Below are 18,237 nucleotides of genomic sequence, written 5' to 3' on the forward strand. Positions count from 1 at the left end.
ATTGCCGTTTAACCTAACCCACTCCGAAGTATAACTATATTAGCTTATTGCGTTAGGGAAGTTAGCGATGAATTGTATGCAAAGCGGATAAGACAGACAAACTGGAAACAAAACTAAACAAAACAAAAGAAAACACAACAAAAAAAACTGAACATGAAAATGAAAACAAGTATTTGGTGATATTATTTAGAGTGCGCTTTATGTTTACGTTAAATGCCAAGCGACAAGTGCTTATAACCCGAACTCTCTACTCAAAGTACGATCTAGTGGATCCAAGGATGCTCTACTATATGCTTTATGCGCTTTGCAGGCTGCATTTAAGGTCCTTTTCTCTATATTCCCGCTTTATTGTCAAAGCCCGCCCAATATAACATATAATACATGTATGGAATTCTGTCCATACATGAGAAATTTATTGATGGATTGGAAACCATCTCTTTAATTTAAGCTTGAACTTTTTATACTGTTGTTTATTTAACTCGTACTCGTAACAATGGCGCATTACTTCAGCAAGGCAACCAAGGAAACGTCTCTAACATTTTATTTTTTAAAATTATTTATAAATTTTACTTATTTGGTAAACATTGAACGAAGCGAGCGAAAGTGAATTTTTGTAAGCAACGGCATTGATACATTGATAATGATAATGAAGTGCAAGAGTAATAAATGTGTGTATTTATTAAAAGTTACCATATATAAAACATGGCTTTTATTTTATTTCAGTTGGGAATGGAATCCTATAAATAAAGTTCGCTACCAACTAATGGTGAAATATTAACTAAATGCATAAATGAATTTATTTAATAATTATTATCCAGCTGATGAATATAGTGGGCCTCATACCAAATGCATTGTAAATTCCTATTCTTCCGTTCTACATGTTATCTATTCGCTACAATTAAAGTATCATACAAAGCGCGTCTCGCATTAATTAAAACTCCACACGGATGCTAATTACAATCGCAACTGGGATTACAATAATTATCGTATAGTTAGGAGCCTCCCAGTCATATAATCCTTGATAATAGTAGAGCTTACATGTAGACTAAGGCTAGCCGGTGGTAGCTATGAGTTCATGGAGATTACCCAGTGGTTGAACACATTACGGCAGTGGATGACCACGCACTCGTTGCTGCAGTACTCGTCCTCCCAGTCCGGATTTATGATGGCCGGCTTATTGCACTGCTCCCGGGTGCACTTCTGCACCCTAGCCGCTTCGGTGAGCAGCTGTATCTGATCGGGCGGCGGCTGCTGGACATCCACCGGCTGTGGCAGATCCTCGACAGCCTCCAATTTGGTTGTGACTAGAGCAGGTGGCTGGATATCGGACTGATTGGGAGCCACAGCTGGTGGGGCGTCTGCCTCCGACGTGGCCTCTGACTCGGACAGCTGGTGGCGATAGCCTCTCATCAGACGCACATACTCGCGCTTCTCCTGCTCGTGCCGCAGGGCATAGACGTTCTTCTGCGTCTCGTCCAGGGACTCCCACATGGTTTGCACAATCACTTGCATTTGCTCCAACGAGCAGGACGGATTCTGCTGCTTGATGGCCGTTACGGTGTCCCGGAAGAACAGAGCAAAGGGCGCCAGGGGTTTGGATGGTGCTTGTGCCATGGTCTGGTTTTGCTGTTGCTCCGGCTGAACCAGCATGTTCTGCCCTCCTACGCCTCCGCCTCCGCTGGCATATGTGTCGCAATTCTCCTCGTTATCGTCGTTCAACATGGATTGATCCAGGCTAAGCATTCTCCGCGACTGCAAAGATACAAAGGGCATAGCATTAGTGGCTGATTCGTGGCTCCAGTCCCAGCGCGCTCACTAGAAACTTCTTCATCCCAATCACAGAGTGAGCAACTAAACTAATGTACAAATCGCTTGCCCAAGCCCAGATCAGTTGGGTGGCTGAAGCGGGGGCGGCAGCGGCAGTGGGGGCGGGGCAGTAGTGCTGTGTGCGTGAAGCTTGCGCTACTGATTGTGCGACTGTGTGTGCGTGCTGTTTGCTGATAAGAAGCTGACGCGGCGTTTGTCCCGCTCGCCCAAGCGATAACCCAGCAGTTTGGGCAGGGGGAGCAGAGAAGAAATAGCTCCTCCAGCTGGTCGCTGGCCCGCAGAAGCTACAACCCGCTAGTGTGCCGCTCTATTTCGATTCCGATCTCTCCCGCTCGTTAAAAACCCATTACGGCCATCGATGCGCGCCAATTAGGGCGGACAGTGGTCGGTCAGCTGTGAAAACTCCCATTGCGGCCGGTGTACATTTGTCCAGTTGGCCGCTATGCTCCTCCGGACTGGAATCTGGATTGGATTGGGATGACCCTTCTCCACTTACGGCTTGGCTGGGGCTGTGGCTCTCCGCCGGCGTGTCGGTCAGCTCAAATACCTCGTCGCCGAATGAGGGAGTGTGGAACTGATTCATGACGCTCCTCCTGCAATTCGACCAGGCTTATTTACAAATAAAATTAAACAATTATCGTGGGCTTTAATTAGTGTGACCGCAGGCGGGTATGTGCCAAATGCGCCGGAACATTATTTTCCAACACTGTTCTGGTTCCCCAGCTGGAATCAGTTCAGATTAATCGCTGACATTAAACTTCGTTATTTATCTTTACTTTTTTCAAAATATATATGTATTTTCGTAAACATATTATTAAAATATTCTGAACTAATTTAATATCTGCAAAGAAACAAAAATAAAAGAGAACCAGTTCAGTTCTATATTAGTTCCAGTTCTGCTTTTGAAGTACCGTTGCTTAAATATTTAGTCCATGCTGCTGTGATCAAAATTGACAGGTTCATTAAAATTAGATTAGATGTCTAGAGACTAGCAATAGAATTCCTTTTGGACCGTAAAGTGCAAAATTTACATATGATCAGTTTGAAAAGAATGCCGTGGAGCAATGTTCGCATATTTCTAAAGCTCGCCTCCCAGCGATGCCAGCTCTTAAGTGTGGGCTCCAAACAGGAGGCTTCTGCTGGACACCGATCCGGATCCTTTGAATCGGACGTGCTGGCGAGTACTTCGAATGCTAGGCACTTGGAGTGCCTGTTCGCCAAGTGGATGAGGGACAATAGCTCGGTCAATGGAGTGGGTGATATCATTTCCTGTAGCTTAAATACCTCATTAACCATTGACTCCGCAGACCTGGCAGAATTTCTTTAAGGGAATGGTTAAGGAACAAATAGAGTCGCAACCGTCTCCCAGCCCTGACGGGAACCAAAAAGCTGGAGGAGATGTTCTTCCCTCGGTGAGACTAGTAATCTTTAACATGCTTTGCTTTCTTCAATTTATCTAACTTAATTTCAGATAGGAACCACTTTGCCAACAGCTGCAGCGATTGTGGCTCCAGTTCTGGGAAGGAGTACACCAGTCTCCTATTCGGCATTGGACACTTCGGAAGGGGACTCCAGCAGTTGCGTGGCTCAGTCTCAAAAGCAGGACATCGGAGTGCTTTCACACTCATCGGAAATCAGGACTTCTGGGATATACGACATGGAGAAATTGCCCACATTACCCAAGAAAGGGTGTTCAACAAACGGATCAAAAGTGGGCAGCAAAGCTCATGGGCCGGTTTTAACCGGGATTCAAGTGGCACACAACATTTCTAGCAACTTGAACAGAAAAATGTCACAGAAAAAGCCTCCAGAGAAGCCAGAAAAACCAAATAGGGATAAAGAAATCCTGACGGGTTCCAGAAGAACCGGAAACTCACGCAACAACTTTCAAAAGAAATTCGGCTCATTCGAAACTTTTATGAAATTTTGGAAACACGCACATGCAGTGGATAAGTACAAGCGCCACGATGGCCCTGTAATGGTTGTGAAAAAGCGTTCAAAAGCTAATGCAAAGCCAACGAACGTAATGTACTTTAAACATTATTACGAAAAAGGTGCTAGCCGAAGAAAGGGAAAGTTTAATAAAACCAAAACCAATAAAGAAGAGAAAACGCCTTCAAAAACGGATAAAGATAGCACCAATAAGAAACCCGGGGCTTGGGAAGCCATTGAAACCCCCAACAAATCAGCTCAGAACCCTCAATCAGATCCGGAAACCATGCATGCTTCAAAACACAACGGCAATACGTATAAGACCCTTGAAGAACTGATCAACGATATCGACGCCACCGCCTTAAATGATAACTTGACCGCAACGACTGAGCAGGAGAAAACCCAGAAAGTCATTAAAACACCCAAACTGTTAAAAAATACTCCTAAAAAGAAGCCAAAAGATTTCAAAACGGCACTAAGGGTTTTTAAACCCGAAGAGAGGGGTATCCCAAAACCAAATGTTAAGCCGAGCTCGAATTTCAAACCCAAGGCTTTTTCCAAGTCGAGGAAAACGAAATTAAATAAACCGAAAGCTGAAAAATTCATTCCTTTGAGGGTGTTCAATGGCCCAAAGGTAGATGAAGATAAATCGTGGATATATTGGGATGAGTTAGCAGTGAAAAGTCTCCGCAAACCAAGTCAAGATACAGAGTCAAGCACTTTAAAACCAAAAAGCGGTAATGATTTAAATTCCTCAAAAATCACTCAGCCTCCAAAACCCGAGAAATAAGATGGGCAACCTCTCGATCCCTCGAAACAAAACTGACCGATCGAATCTCAGCATGTCTTGCCAGAAGTGGTTCACCACTACCAATTTGAGTTGAACTCAGAAGTTTCTCGGCCTTCGGTTGGAAGGGTTCCTAAGCACAAAATTCAAAATTTTACAGGTATTTCGGTAGACTCTTGTAGAAGATGAACCAATGTCGGCTGAGGAGCCTTGTGCGGGTCAGAAGGAGCCTGGCGCTGGGTCTGCGAGCAACTGACCACCACATCCTCGCCCGTCAGGCCCTCCGCACCATTCAAACGACCGCACAGGGGCGTGGTGTCCACGATCTGGACTCCTTCGCCAATGGATGCAGTGCCGCCTACATCGAAGGTCTCTATAACAAGTGGAAGCGCAATCCCAAGTCCGTGGATGAGGTGAGCCGCTTAACGACGTTCCTTTATTATTTATTTCATTGAATCTTTGCCTAGTCCTGGAACGAGCTCTTCAGTGGCGATGATCGGACCACCGCCAAGAGACGTCCTCTTCCGGCATCGCACTTCCGGAAGTACAGACGTCCTCCGGTTGAAAGGACAGCGATGAAGGCTCGTTCGGGCGCGAGGACGGCTTCTGGCGGTGCATCTGCAGCTCCAGCCGCGCCTCCCAGCGACTGGAAGAACATTGATGACCACCACGTGATCCAGGCCATCATCCGGGCCTATCAATCGCGCGGTCATTTGGCCGCCGATCTGGATCCCTTGGGTATTGTTGGTCCTAAAAAGCTTAAGTCGGTGGATGGAACCCATCGACATGCTGCCAGGGAGGTGCTCCGACAGCACTACTCCTACATATTTAGTAAGCTAAATGTCATGGCTAGTGGGTATCTATAACCGAATCCATATACCTTTATCGCAGATGATCTCAATACCATGTTCAAGTTGCCCTCATCCACAATGATAGGCGGTGATCAGGAGTTCCTCACACTGAAGTAAGTTTCCAATAGATGCAAGCCATTATAAAACTAATAAGTAAATTTCCCAACAGAGAGATCCTGGATCGCTTGGAGCGCATCTACTGCGGCCACATCGGAGTGGAGTACATGCAGATCACGTCGTTGACGAAGACCAACTGGATACGCGACCGTTTCGAGAAGCCTGGTGGACTGGACTTGACCAAGGAGGAAAAGAAGCTCATCCTTGAGCGTCTCACTCGCTCGACTGGATTCGAAAACTTCCTGGCGAAGAAGTTTTCGTCGGAGAAGCGTTTCGGACTGGAGGGCTGCGACATCATGATACCCTGCATAAAGGAGGTGGTGGATCGGGCTACAAAGCAGGGCGTGGAGTCAATTTTAATTGGAATGGCACATCGAGGACGCCTGAATGTCCTGGCCAACATCTGCCGCAAGCCCATTGCAGACATCCTGTCCCAGTTCCACGGCTTGAAGGCCACCGACTCCGGATCCGGGGACGTTAAGTACCATCTGGGGGTGTTTCAAGAGCGGCTCAACCGACAGACAAATCGTATGGTGCGCATCACCGTGGTGGCGAATCCCTCTCACTTGGAGCACGTCAACCCGGTGCTCCTAGGTAAAGCCCGGGCGGAGATGTTCCAGCGCGGAGACACGTGTGGCAGCAAGGTGATGCCCATCATCATCCATGGAGATGCCTCCTTCTCCGGGCAGGGCGTGGTCTACGAATCGATGCACCTATCCGACCTGCCCAGCTACACCACCTACGGCACCATTCACATCGTCTCCAACAACCAGGTGGGCTTCACGACAGATCCGCGTTTCTCCCGCTCCTCGCGCTATTGCACGGACGTTGCCAAGGTGGTGAATGCTCCGATTCTGCACGTGAACGCCGACGATCCGGAGGCGTGCATCCAGTGCGCTCGCATTGTCACCGACTACCGGACACGGTTCAGGAAGGACGTGGTCATAGACATAGTTGGCTACCGCCGCAACGGGCACAACGAGGCGGATGAACCCATGTTCACCCAGCCGCTGATGTACCAGCGCATCCGGAAACTGAAGCCATGCCTCCAGCTTTACGCGGAAAAGTTGATCAAGGAGGGCGTCGTCACGGACAGCGAGTTCAAGGCAATGGTGTCCAACTACGAAAAGATCTGCGAGGACGCTTGGACCAAGTCCAAGGCCGTCAAGAGCATAAAGGTGAGTAGATTTGCGTTGACTAATTGCGTCTTCTAACTGGCCATCTTGCGCAGTACTCCTCCTGGATCGACTCTCCCTGGCCAGGATTCTTTGAGGGTCGCGATCGACTGAAACTATGCCCCACTGGCGTCAGCACGGACACCCTGAAAACGATTGGGGAAATGTTCTCGACTCCTCCGCCGTCGGAGCACAAGTTTGAGGCGCACAAGTGAGTACAGAATGACAAGGATTAGGTCGTGGGTTATATTGCTTGCCATCCTGTCTAGGGGCATCCTCCGCATACTCGCTCAGCGCACGCAGATGGTGCAGGATAAAGTGGCGGACTGGTCGCTGGGCGAGGCCTTCGCCTTTGGCTCGCTCCTTAAGGAGGGCATCCATGTGCGACTATCCGGCCAGGATGTGGAGCGCGGCACCTTTTCGCACCGGCACCACGTCCTGCACCACCAGAAGGAGGACAAGGTGGTGTACAACTCACTGGATCACCTCTATCCCGACCAGGCGCCCTACTCCGTTTGCAACAGCTCCCTCTCGGAGTGTGCGGTCCTCGGCTTCGAGCACGGCTACTCCATGGCCAGTCCCCATGCATTGGTCATTTGGGAGGGCCAGTTTGGGGACTTCTGCAACACGGCGCAGTGCATCATCGACACGTTCATAGCCAGCGGCGAGACCAAGTGGGTGCGCCAGTCCGGAGTCGTCATGTTGCTGCCACACAGCATGGAGGGCATGGGCCCGGAGCACTCTTCCGGGCGGATGGAGCGCTTCCTGCAGATGAGCGACGACGATCCGGACGTGTATCCAGACACCTGCGACGCCGACTTTGTGGCTCGCCAGCTGATGAGCGTCAACTGGATTGTGACGAACCTCTCCACACCCGCGAATCTTTTCCACTGCCTGCGCCGGCAGGTGAATATGGGCTTCCGAAAGCCGCTGATAAACTTCTCGCCCAAGTCACTGCTCCGCCATCCGCTGGCGCGAAGTCCCTTCAAGGATTTCAATGAGTGCAGCTCCTTCCAGCGCCTCATCCCCGACAAGGGACCCGCCGGCAAGAAGCCCGAGGGCGTCAAGAAGCTGGTCTTCTGCTCGGGAAAGGTCTACTACGATCTCTTCAAGGAGCGCGACGATCACCAGCAGGTGGAGACGGTGGCCCTGGTGCGGGTGGAACAGGTGAGACAGCTACTCTTACATCGCCTCTCGTACATGCTAACCATGATTCCGCGAATCCCCCCAGCTCTGCCCCTTCCCCTACGACCTGATCAGCCAGCAGCTGGAGCTGTATCCGAAGGCGGAGTTGCTGTGGGCCCAGGAGGAGCACAAGAACAATGGCGGCTGGTTCTACGTGCAGCCACGTTTCGACACGGCGCTCCTCAAGAACGAAAACGAATCGTAAGTCCCACATATGTAGTACACCGGCTCAACGTCTCCCAAATGCCAAGGTGCAATGCCAGGCCTTGGGCCACTCCCCTTTGGGTGATTCAATTCAGGTGCGATTAGCGTTGACGCACCTTCAGAGTGTCAATCGGTGTTGGTGACGCCTCCTCCTCCTCCTCCTCGGCCACCTCTCGCATCGATCGACTCCCCAGATTCCGAGGTGGCAAGATGGCGGCGGGCTGCGTCATGGTGATGGCGATTAGCGATGGTGACACCCGAGCCAAAAGCATGCCAACCGCAGAGGTTTTCGCTTTGATACCCAGTGTTTGTCGCGCAGGAAGGGGTATACCCCTTTGAATAGTCTAGATGAAAGAAATCTATTCGAAGATGTAATATTTCTATCCCAAAGCTGGGAAACAGTTCTCTTTCAATCCTTCTCAAAAACTTTCAAGTACTAATTCACTTGCCTTAAGTAGAGTAAGTTATGTGGTACTTAGTCGAAGTGATAGGCACTAATCAGTGTCACTAGTTGAGTGTTGATTTTCTTTTGTAATCAAACGTGTGCCAAGGTTGTTCGGCCCCAAAGATATTTAGAAACATGCAGACCGCTAGTGTAAACTCTGCCAATTATATAGTTGTTTAGTCTTTGGCTGGTGTAACGCACTTGGCCTCGGCAGAGTTCATCTGGCGCCCCCGCAAGTTCGTTTCCCTGGTCAGGTGATTCTCCGATCTGATGGGCACCATAAATAAGGGCTACTTAGCTAGTAAATTATGCGGCTGTGTCGCTCTCAAACGATTAATTGCGCTCTGCTGAAGGCTCCAATAATTTGTTCAACTTGGCAACTGCGTTGTTAGTAATTGGCCCGGTCCGAACGACCTCGTTGCAGATCGCCGACAGCCATGTCGATGTTGGACATCGCATTGTGCTCGCAGAGAACTGGCGCAAGGAACTTGGCACAGACTCGCGGCGTTTGATACAGAATCCCCGCATTCCCGCATCCCTGAATAGCCGCCTTATAGACGACATAGATTATAGATATTGTATCTCGCCTCTCCACCAAAAACGTATTCGCATGCGGACCCAACAATGGTCCCTAATAACGCTGCGCTAGATTTCTGCGCTGATTTATGGAAAACAATATTGCCGCCCCAAAAGAAAACGTCTGGGGGAAATTCAAAATAATATTATGTAGGAAAGAGATATATGATTTCATGTGTAACCGCCCGCGAGGACTTTCTTCTCTGCACTTGAAATCTTTGATGTCGATGCTGCGGATGTTTCGGTCTTCATAAGTGTTCCCAACTATCGCTCAACTCGAAATTCCGAACATATAGAAATGAAATGTGCTTTGTTTTTCAATTGCTTCGTGCAAATATGTGCGTGCACTGGAAACAAAGCTCTGCAGATCTAAGCAATATCTTTCCTTTTGGTTTTGTAGCTTCTTTTCCATTTATACACCTGATTTAAATTAATTTATTATATTTACCTGACTTTTGATTAAGAAAAGTCAAGATGCACATCCTTTGTTCGGCATAATTTATGCGACAGCAGACATGATGTGTGATTTCTTCCGGTGTACTCGTTACCAGACACACATAATGTCTTGATCGCACATATAGTACAGTGCTCGGTTGCCAGCCCCGAGAATTGAATGAAAATCCCGCCAGAGGCCTTAGGAATGTAGCATATTCGCAGGTCCGCGTCCACTATATGATGGCATGCCTCATTCCCAATCCCAATCCCATTCCGAATGCGATTCCCTTGCCGATTCCCCCCCGAGCGATATGTTCGTATATGTTTATGGGTGGCATGTGCTGCGATGTGTGTTTTCCGAGTTTCTTTGTTGTTTTTGTCAGCGCGAATTAAAATCTCAGATAATTGCGAGAGATTCTCGCTAAGAATTCCTATAGCGCCGAGCCAAACGCCTTGACAATCAATTATGAGAAATGTCCGATGATCTTGGGCGGAATGTTTTTGTTTCGTTTTCTTAATATATATATATATGTATATATAAATATATATATCTAATGCAGGCCACTGCACGCCAAATCCCGCCAAAGTTTTATTAATGGCACGCATTTCTCTGCGAATATTTTGGGCTTTTGGCTATATGGACATTGATGGAGTGGGTGGCACCTAATGGCTACCGCTGATTGAGCTGTTTGCCTGACCCTGGAGGGTTCCACTATTCATTCATCGGATTGGTCAGATTGGCCAGATTGGCCAGATAGGCTTTATAAATAAACCGGACAACGAGAATCGCGGGAAGCATCAATCGCCGACTGGCTAGCATCGGAATAAACAGATCCATAAAAGTTTTATGAGTAATTGGCTTTGGAGCGGCCCGAAATAGAAACGCCTCGCATAACTGAAATATTCTTCGCTTTATTTATCAGTAAATAGATTGTTTTTGTTTATAATTACACATACAGATTATACTTAGATGTAAACGAAGGCCTGGAATAAGTTACACTAAACACTAGGATATATGTATATAACACTAGGCTACAAAGCTACTGCTCTCTACATAGATATATATGTACATATAGACTGAGACTGACTAGGACGAATCACTATAACGTAACTGAATGTCGAGTTGAGATCCTTAAAAAATTACCCCGCATGGCGGGCAATTTCTTAATGGCACTCAAAGATGGCTGCACACTGGACACCACTGGGTGGGTGTGGATTTGGTGGATTCGGTGGTCTGCTGGTGCCTACACCATGTTCCATATGCTGTAGCTGGCCGCCCGGCGCTCCTCCTCGGCCACCTGCTCGTAGTCGATCTCCAGGTACTCCTTGGTGCCGAACCGCACCTTGCGCCCGGTGTACTTCTTGATGTAGCTGACGTGGGCGGGCACCTCCTTGCCCTCGATCTCCAGCTTGTACGAGATGCTCGTAATCCGCTCGAGCACTCGGCCGCGTTTCCAGCGCACCTGCGTCTTGCGGTAGCGCTCCGCGTAGAGCACCAGGTCACCGATCTTGTACTCCCTCACATGCAGGCAGGATTTAAGTTCTTTGACGGACTCGGGCTCGGGCTCCTCCGCGGGCGCATTGGTGTCCTCCTCGTCATCCGTCACGTAGGCTATGGCCCGCTCGATGGTCTCCACCTCCGGGATGGCGGGCTCCTCGGGCTCCGGCTGCAGGAAGAATGTGTCACCGATGGAGAGGCGGCGTTTCTGTCGCTTGATGATCACCTTCTTTTTGATCTTGCGCGGCTTTTTGGGCTCAGGCGCAGGCTCGACTGCAGGTTCCGGTTCGATCTCGTCAAGAACTTCGCTTTCGGCAGTTGTTTCTTCCACGGGAGCTGGCTCCTCGGGCTTCGGGCTATCATCTGCAATCGGTGCCTTTTTCGCCTCCTCCTTTGGTTTCACTTGCTTCTTGGGCGGCGTGAGCTTGTTGATCCTGGAGGACAGCTCGTTGATCTTGTTCCTGTCGCGCAGTATGTTGCTCAGCTTGCTGGGATCATTCTTCTCCTGCTTCTCCGGCTCCTTGTCAATGGAATTCTTGCGCACCAGCTTCTTCAGGTGCGTGGGCTTCTTCTTCACGAGCGCCTCCTGATTCTTGGTCGCATCGTGGGGCTGCTCGACCGTCTCGATCTTGACGGGCTGCACCGGTCCGGCGAGTACTTTCAGCTCCGGCATGGTGGCTAGACTGTCGCCGGGAGGCGGCTGCTCTCCGGCTTTTGTAGCTTCGGCGGACGACTGTGCCCGCTGCTCTGGCGATGACTCTTCGTGCCTCAATGTCGCTGCTATTTGCGGCGCAATGTCAGCGCCGATGGCCACCTGTTGCTGCGTCGCTGGCACCAGCGCCTCCTGATCGATGGGTTCCTTGGACTCGTACAATGGATCTTGGCTTGGGGCTGCGGTTGCGGTTGCTGCCGGCACCACCAGCACCGTTTCACCCACCAACTCCGCTAGTTTCAGGCTGGCGCGTCTGCTTCGATCGCCTGCTGGCGCTAGATTGCCAATCGCCGGATCGGCATCGATCTCTGATTGTGCCGCTGGTGTTGCAGTTGTCGCCGGTGTTGCTGGTGCTGCAACTACAACTGCTGCTGTTCCTTGGTCGCTCTTGGCACTGGGCAACTTGGCTGGCACCGCGGTGACCTCTGGCGTAGCCAATTGTTCACTGGTGGCCGTCTCCTTCTCCTCGGCTATCGATGCCGTTTCCCTCGAGTTGCCAATGCAATCTTTTGTTGTCGATGATGCTGCTCTCGGGGATGTGGATGTGGCTGTGGCTGTGCATGGGGCAGCCGTGTTGCCCATTAATTTCGGCTTCCTCTTGCGCTTGACAATCGCCTCCGAGTCGGAGGGTCGCCGCTGAGTGATGAGAACGTCGCTCTGCTCGACGGCCGGCTCCACCTTGATCTTGGATGGTTCCACGGCGGCGATCGAGGCCCGTCTGGGGTTCTTCACCTTCACGATGACTTTCTTCTTGGTCTTGGACGCTGGCGGCGATGTGGGTGACTCATCTGGCAGTGCCACTTCAATTGTTTCAGTTGGTTTGCCTTGGGACACATCTTTCGTTTTGTTTACTTCTGTGGTTTCCTTGGGTTCTGATTCCTTGGGAGTCGCTTCCTTGTGGCTGTCTCTGCTTGGAGAGACCCGCTTAATAGTTTCTTCCTTGGCAACTTGCTGCTTGTGGCTAACATCCTTGACAGGTTTAGACTTGAGTTCGCTCTGCACCTTGGCCAGAAACTCAATTTTGGCTTGGGTTTTGCTCTTCTCGGGTTGCTTGACTTCTTTTGCTGTCTTTGGTAGTTCCCCGTTTATTTTTGGTGGTTCTTCTTTTACCACTGAGATTTTGGGATCTCTTGATTCTTTAGCATTTGATTTGGAAACATCTTTCCCTAGTTGCACCTCATCTCGTGCAATATTTTCGATTATTTTCATAGGAAGTCTATCTTGTTTAGAATCCACATTATCATGATCCTTTGCTATTTTTCCATCCTGGTTTTCCAACTCTATTGTTACTTCTTTTTTGCTGACATCGATATCCTTGCTCATATCCTTTTCCTTCGTTTTTATTTCTTGGCTTGCACTGACTAGCTGCTTTTCATCTGCTCGCACTTCCCGTTCTACTGAGTCTTCCAAGAGCTCCCTAGCAAACGGGGTCTGTTCTCTCTGCACCTTAGTTTCCTTAGCTTGTTCTTCCCGATTCCCTTTATCCTTGGTGGCATCTACCAGTTCTCCTCCAGCTTGTTCCTTTTCCTCCTCGGCCTCATCGAAGTAGCTGCGTCGTCGCACTTTCTTCACAAAGCGAAAGCTCACTGGAGCAGGTTGATCTCCACCTGGTGTCGACTGGGCCTGCTCCGCCGCAGATTCCGCCTCGCTCTCCGTGCTGTACTGCTTGAGCACTCCCTTCACCTCGCTGAGAGCACCGGAGATCCTGGCCTTGAGCTTGTTCAGTCGCTCGATCACATCCTCGGGCTTCTCCTCCACGGAATCCTGTGAGCGAACGCGTCGCTGGCGCCGCAGACGTGTCCTTTCGGGTAGCACTGAATCCACATCGACGGAGGAGGTGCTGTCGCGGCTGATGGAGTTGCGCTTTATGTCGCCCAGCAGCGGAGCATGTGTAGCGGGAGCACTTGGCTCCACATTGCGTATACGACTCGTGGCACCCAGTCTGGTGACTGGCGACTCCGGACGCGGACTCCTGCTGGGCAGTGCTGGACTGGCTGTCTTCATCTCGTACTTCATCTCGCTGGGCTGCTGCTGCTCTATGGCGCTAGTATTGTTGTTGTCATCCGCCTGTTCCGTCGGCTGATCCAGTTGCTCGGCGGGATAAGCCTCGACCGTTTCTGTCTCCCGCTCCTCGCTGACTTTGCTCACGGTCATGTCCGCTCCGGCGGCCGCCTCGCTCCAAAGGTTACCCGTCTCCGGATGGCCACAGATCAGTTCGATGGCTTCGGTCAATAGGTCGAGCAGCTCCCAGTCCCAGTCCCAGTCCCAATCCCAGTTCCTCTCGGCGAGGAAGACGCGCACGGAGCTTTTCAGTAATTCTATATTTGGCAGAGTTCGATTCGCGTTCGGATTTGGATTCGGGTTCGGATTTTGGTTCCGCTCGCGGGTCAGTTGCCGACCGAGATCCACGTCCACTTGCTCTGGCGACGATTCGCGGGCGTCTGAGAGATCGCCGGACTGCTGGTGGTTGCTATTCCGATTTAGATTCTGATTTTGGTGCTGCTGCTGGCGTTGGTGATGGTGATGGTGATGCTGTTGCCCATAGCCATCTATTGTCTGCTCCCTGGCCAAACATATTGACTGCTGCTCGCGATCTCTCATATTTGCCTCATTATGATCTTCGGCCTTCTCTAATTTGCTTTGCTCGCATATTTCGCGTTTATTTTTGGCCACATCCATGGCGTCGTCGTTGGTTTTGTGGTCGTGTCGCCGCTGGCCGAAGGCGTCATTAAGATTTTCCGCCTGTTGATGCTCGATTTCCCTTGCCACGTTCAAGTTTAATGCGAATGCGAATGCTTCTGCCTCTGCCGCCGCCGTCTGCTCCTCGGCCTCGAGTTCATTATCAAGCATCGGCGGCACCTTATGTACACCAGCTCCTCCTTCTCTACCTGCGCCATCTATTTCGTCTATTTTGTCTATTTCGGTGACTTTGTCGAGGCCCGGCTGCGTCATTGTTGTTGTGGCGGCGGTGGGTGGATGTGGATGTGGATGAGGGCATGCGGGACCATCTTCAGGCATTGCTCGATAATTGGGAAAGCTAACAAATCGTTTTTTAATTATGGGAAATTCCTGGGGCGCCTGCTCAGCGGGTGAGCTGGCCACCTGTCCGCGTCGGGTCATGGTGGTGCTCATTTCTGGGAAATGGCCGTCGGAATTCTTGCGCGGCAATTGCAGCAGTCTGGGAAAGTTCATCTCCCACGGGGCGTATACTTGATGTATGGGGAATCTTGCTGTGTACGGTGCGTATACTTGATATGGGCAAAATAGTTGAGATTCGCTTAAATTGGTTTGGTTCTGTGCTTCTTTCTGGCTCTTGAAAGCTACATCCCATATATACAAGGGAAATCCTTGGCTGATCCTTGAATTCAGATGCAAGGGAAACTTTCCTGTCTCTGTTGGTTGGTAGTAAGGCTGGCAGACTCCCATGTTCTGGCTTCCACACGAGTGATTCATGGGGAAGCTGCTCCGCCAAGTGATTCCTGGGCCAACCGGAAATTGCCCTGCCATTCCGAGCACTTCCGGCGCCGCCTTTGACCAGCAAAACACGGCTGACTCAGCGCCCTGATTTGCGATGCCATCAAAAAGCCACTGCGAATTATGAATATTATTATTATTAGCTGCTGCCTGCGACATTAATGTCGTCTGCTCCTCTGCCTCCGCCGTCCCCGATTCCGACTGCTGCGTGTTTGTCATCTTGTGGGCGTGGCCGTGGAACTTGCTCTCCTGCTGACCTATTGTCGTGGGCAACACGCGACCAAAGCGGGCTTACTCCACCGATCACTATCGACTATGTTTCACTCAACACGTTGCAAGCGAAACTGGCGCAATCCGTCGGCGGCTGCACCGTGATCCGTCTATCTCAATCCGTTCCCAGTGGCTGCGCCTCGCTGGCAACCATCCGATCATTGATCAGTCTGCAATCTATGTAATCGTGCGGCGTCTGATGAGCAGAATTAATAGGTCTCGAATTGATAATGCCCTGCAGATGGGTATTTATAGTGGTCGTTTTTAAATCACCTAAATAAATCTGTTCAAATATTTCCATCTATAAGTTAAAAACAAGCTATTTGTTTTTCAAGAAAAATTATGAGTGTTTATAATTTCCTAAACAATAATATATTTATAATAATGCTCTCTCAGCCAATGTAAACATAATTTTATTATCTTGGCAGTGTTTAAATATATGCTATTCCCTCTACTCAGCAATTAGTAGATATCTATGAATGTTTTGATAGTTCTATATGAAATTTATAATAACCTGCTAGTTCTATCTTAGCCAAGTAAAATAACTATGCATGGTTTCTCCTATGTATCCTTTGTTCCTGTAAGTCTTCTATTAAATCAACTACAGGGCATATCAATGTTGATAGATCTTGTAAGACAATAGAAATCAAAGTTTGGTCAGGAGAGGTCGCGCGTGTTTTTCTGATGCTGGGCAGACCGAGGAGCGCTCTTGTAGCCGTCTATATGCACATAGGGTCTACTATATAGCCTAAATATATATGTCAGCTTGCCAAATTGCTTTTTTGCGGGCCACAAAAAGAACGATAGGCAAAGAGACCGAATAAAAATCAGCTCGCCTCGCCCACCGACAATGCTATTGTTTAAATAGATCACTGAGCACGGCGCTATTTGGGTGACGTGGGGCAATACTGGGTGACCATTAAGGAGTTCTAATTCGATTCTGTTCTTTCATTGCAGCCGCTGCATCTCCTACCGCGGACGACCGCCCAGCTCCTCGCCAGCGACGGGCAACAAGGTGCAGCACTACTCCGAGTACAAAGCTCTGATCAAGAGCGTCTTTGGAGAGCTGACCCCGGAGAACAAGAAGCGTCTCGAGGAGCAGATCAAGAAGCAGCAAGCCAAGGCCAAGGCGGACGCCCAATCGAAACCCAGCACTAAGCCACCATCCACTCCACCGAAGGGCGGCTCTACGCCACCACCAGGTAAGGGCGGATCCGGAGGAAAAAAGAGATCCGACTCGTCTCCATCTGCGACTATAGCTCCTACAGGTCCACAACCCCGTAAGCCATTGATTAGTATGCCAAGTAGACCTCCGAGGGGGGGTAAGCAGAGATCCGGTTCGGCTCCAGCTCCTGATCTGGTTGATGAAGCTTCAGCTGCTCGAAATACGGAACCAGATTCTCCTGCACACGATGGCGCGTCACCGTCAGCTTGGAAGAGGTCGGGCTCGGCTCCGGCACCGAGCTTAGCTCCCAGGGCATCAGCCCCTCGGAGTCCATCGAAGGCACAGACTTATAGGAACCCACCATCACCTGCTCACGACGGAGCTGCGCCATCCACCAGGCAAGATTCCTCAGAGTTTATAAAACGCAGACCAGCAAAAGATTCCGGCAGTAGAAGTAGAACCCAAAAAAATCCCGAGGAGTCGGAGCTGGACCCAACAAGACCAGAGCACTAGTCTAGATCCATTGCATTAACCTTAGTAAGTCCACCAATAAAGACAGGTAGCAGATACAGAAAGAATATAAATATAAAACTTTACTTGTAATATTAACAACTTTCGGAGGTGACTCCTCCATTGTCTTGTGCTCAGTACTTCCAAAAGTTTGGGTTCTGTTCCATTCGACGCTGGAAATTCGTATACCAGTTCTGGACGACGGAGAACGGCACGAAGGTCTCGCTCGAGATGGGCGGAATGTCTCTGGCTGCCACTCCGAAGCTGGAGGCGTAGTTGAAGAAGTTCTCCAGCATTCGCTGCCCAAACTGTTTGTTGTCGTTGGCAGTGGACTGAAAATAGGAAAAAGGGCATAACTATTGGTAAAATTAAGTGTATTAGGTATCTCAACTTACCACGGCTGGCGTCTGCTGGGCCACCGTTAGCTCGGGTTCGAGGGAAACTCCAATCTGTGCAATGTGTGAGATCTCCTGGCTGCCGAATACCATCCCGTGGGCCTGGGCCTCCAGCTCGTGGCTCTTCTTCAGCTGGGCTATCTTGAAGATGGCGGAGGGCTTGTTGTTGTTTATGTGACCCAGGTACTGCCATGTGGGTGCCGCATTCGCGTCCGGCCAGCTGAAGTATATCGCGGCGGAGGTGCCAACGGGCAGGGGCGATACGCCGGTGAGGAATACTACCAAGTAGTTGACGGATTCTATGTCGGGCACATTCACAAGCAGCTTGGTGGCGTCCACGGCCACAAAATCGGATTGGGGCAGGCGTCCAGAGACTATCAGACCAAACAGCGACATCTTCGAGCGGTGGACTGTTCCAGAATTCAGATATGCCGGCTTTCTTGTGGGAGGAGATAAATAGAGATGCGCTAGGTGAACTAGCTAATTATTGATTTCACTTCATATGATGTACAGACACCGCCTACTACGTATCTGAAATTAATATACTGGAGCATATTCGAACTTGTGTGCTTCATATTTTCAAACATTTAATGCATGCTCTTAAATCAAATAAATATTTATGTATATTTTATTCGAAATGGAACTAGTTCAGCTAGTTGAGGTCTGACATGCCATTCAC

At 49.7% G+C, this 18,237-nt stretch overlaps 5 protein-coding genes across 8 annotated transcripts; 2 read left to right on the forward strand and 3 right to left on the reverse strand.

Annotated features, from left to right (window-relative positions):
- Positions 1 to 442: 442 nt before the first annotated feature.
- LOC6532397 (TOX high mobility group box family member 4) lies at positions 443 to 2,509 on the reverse strand. Of its 2 annotated transcripts, none has more exons than XM_002093112.4 (2): positions 2,324 to 2,509; positions 443 to 1,752 (listed from the first exon to the last, which is right to left on the reverse strand). In XM_002093112.4, the coding sequence occupies exons 1-2, from the start codon at positions 2,408 to 2,410 to the stop codon at positions 1,066 to 1,068; spliced, it is 774 nt and encodes a 257-aa protein (XP_002093148.1). In that variant the 5' UTR covers positions 2,411 to 2,509; the 3' UTR covers positions 443 to 1,065. The 2 variants fall into 2 exon arrangements, with proteins under 2 accessions (XP_002093148.1, XP_039230554.1); XM_039374620.2 differs by lacking the exon at positions 2,324 to 2,509 and adding an exon at positions 1,817 to 2,267.
- Positions 2,510 to 2,746: 237 nt separating this feature from the next.
- Positions 2,747 to 4,736, forward strand: LOC6532398. The gene is made up of 3 exons (XM_002093113.4): positions 2,747 to 3,079; positions 3,135 to 3,239; positions 3,299 to 4,736. The coding sequence occupies exons 1-3, from the start codon at positions 2,861 to 2,863 to the stop codon at positions 4,547 to 4,549; spliced, it is 1,575 nt and encodes a 524-aa protein (XP_002093149.1). The 5' UTR covers positions 2,747 to 2,860; the 3' UTR covers positions 4,550 to 4,736.
- Positions 4,711 to 17,244, forward strand: LOC6532399 (2-oxoglutarate dehydrogenase, mitochondrial). 3 transcript variants are annotated; one of them, XM_015193840.3, is made up of 9 exons: positions 4,711 to 4,959; positions 5,014 to 5,377; positions 5,438 to 5,510; positions 5,567 to 6,692; positions 6,746 to 6,900; positions 6,959 to 7,856; positions 7,921 to 8,075; positions 16,446 to 16,690; positions 16,748 to 17,244. In XM_015193840.3, the coding sequence occupies exons 1-9, from the start codon at positions 4,732 to 4,734 to the stop codon at positions 17,164 to 17,166; spliced, it is 3,663 nt and encodes a 1,220-aa protein (XP_015049326.1). In that variant the 5' UTR covers positions 4,711 to 4,731; the 3' UTR covers positions 17,167 to 17,244. The 3 variants fall into 3 exon arrangements, with proteins under 3 accessions (XP_015049326.1, XP_002093150.1, XP_015049327.1); XM_002093114.4 differs by having other exon boundaries at positions 16,757 to 17,244; XM_015193841.3 differs by having other exon boundaries at positions 16,446 to 17,244.
- Positions 10,427 to 15,609, reverse strand: LOC6532400 (titin). The gene has a single exon (XM_002093115.3). The coding sequence runs from the start codon at positions 15,435 to 15,437 to the stop codon at positions 10,779 to 10,781; it is 4,659 nt and encodes a 1,552-aa protein (XP_002093151.1). The 5' UTR covers positions 15,438 to 15,609; the 3' UTR covers positions 10,427 to 10,778.
- On the reverse strand, positions 17,221 to 18,128 carry LOC6532401 (protein OPI10 homolog). The gene is made up of 2 exons (XM_002093116.4): positions 17,559 to 18,128; positions 17,221 to 17,495 (listed from the first exon to the last, which is right to left on the reverse strand). The coding sequence occupies exons 1-2, from the start codon at positions 17,952 to 17,954 to the stop codon at positions 17,298 to 17,300; spliced, it is 594 nt and encodes a 197-aa protein (XP_002093152.1). The 5' UTR covers positions 17,955 to 18,128; the 3' UTR covers positions 17,221 to 17,297.
- Positions 18,129 to 18,237: the final 109 nt, after the last annotated feature.

This window comes from Drosophila yakuba, chromosome 3L (genome assembly GCF_016746365.2).
Source record: "Drosophila yakuba strain Tai18E2 chromosome 3L, Prin_Dyak_Tai18E2_2.1, whole genome shotgun sequence".
NCBI lineage: Eukaryota > Metazoa > Arthropoda > Insecta > Diptera > Drosophilidae > Drosophila > Drosophila yakuba.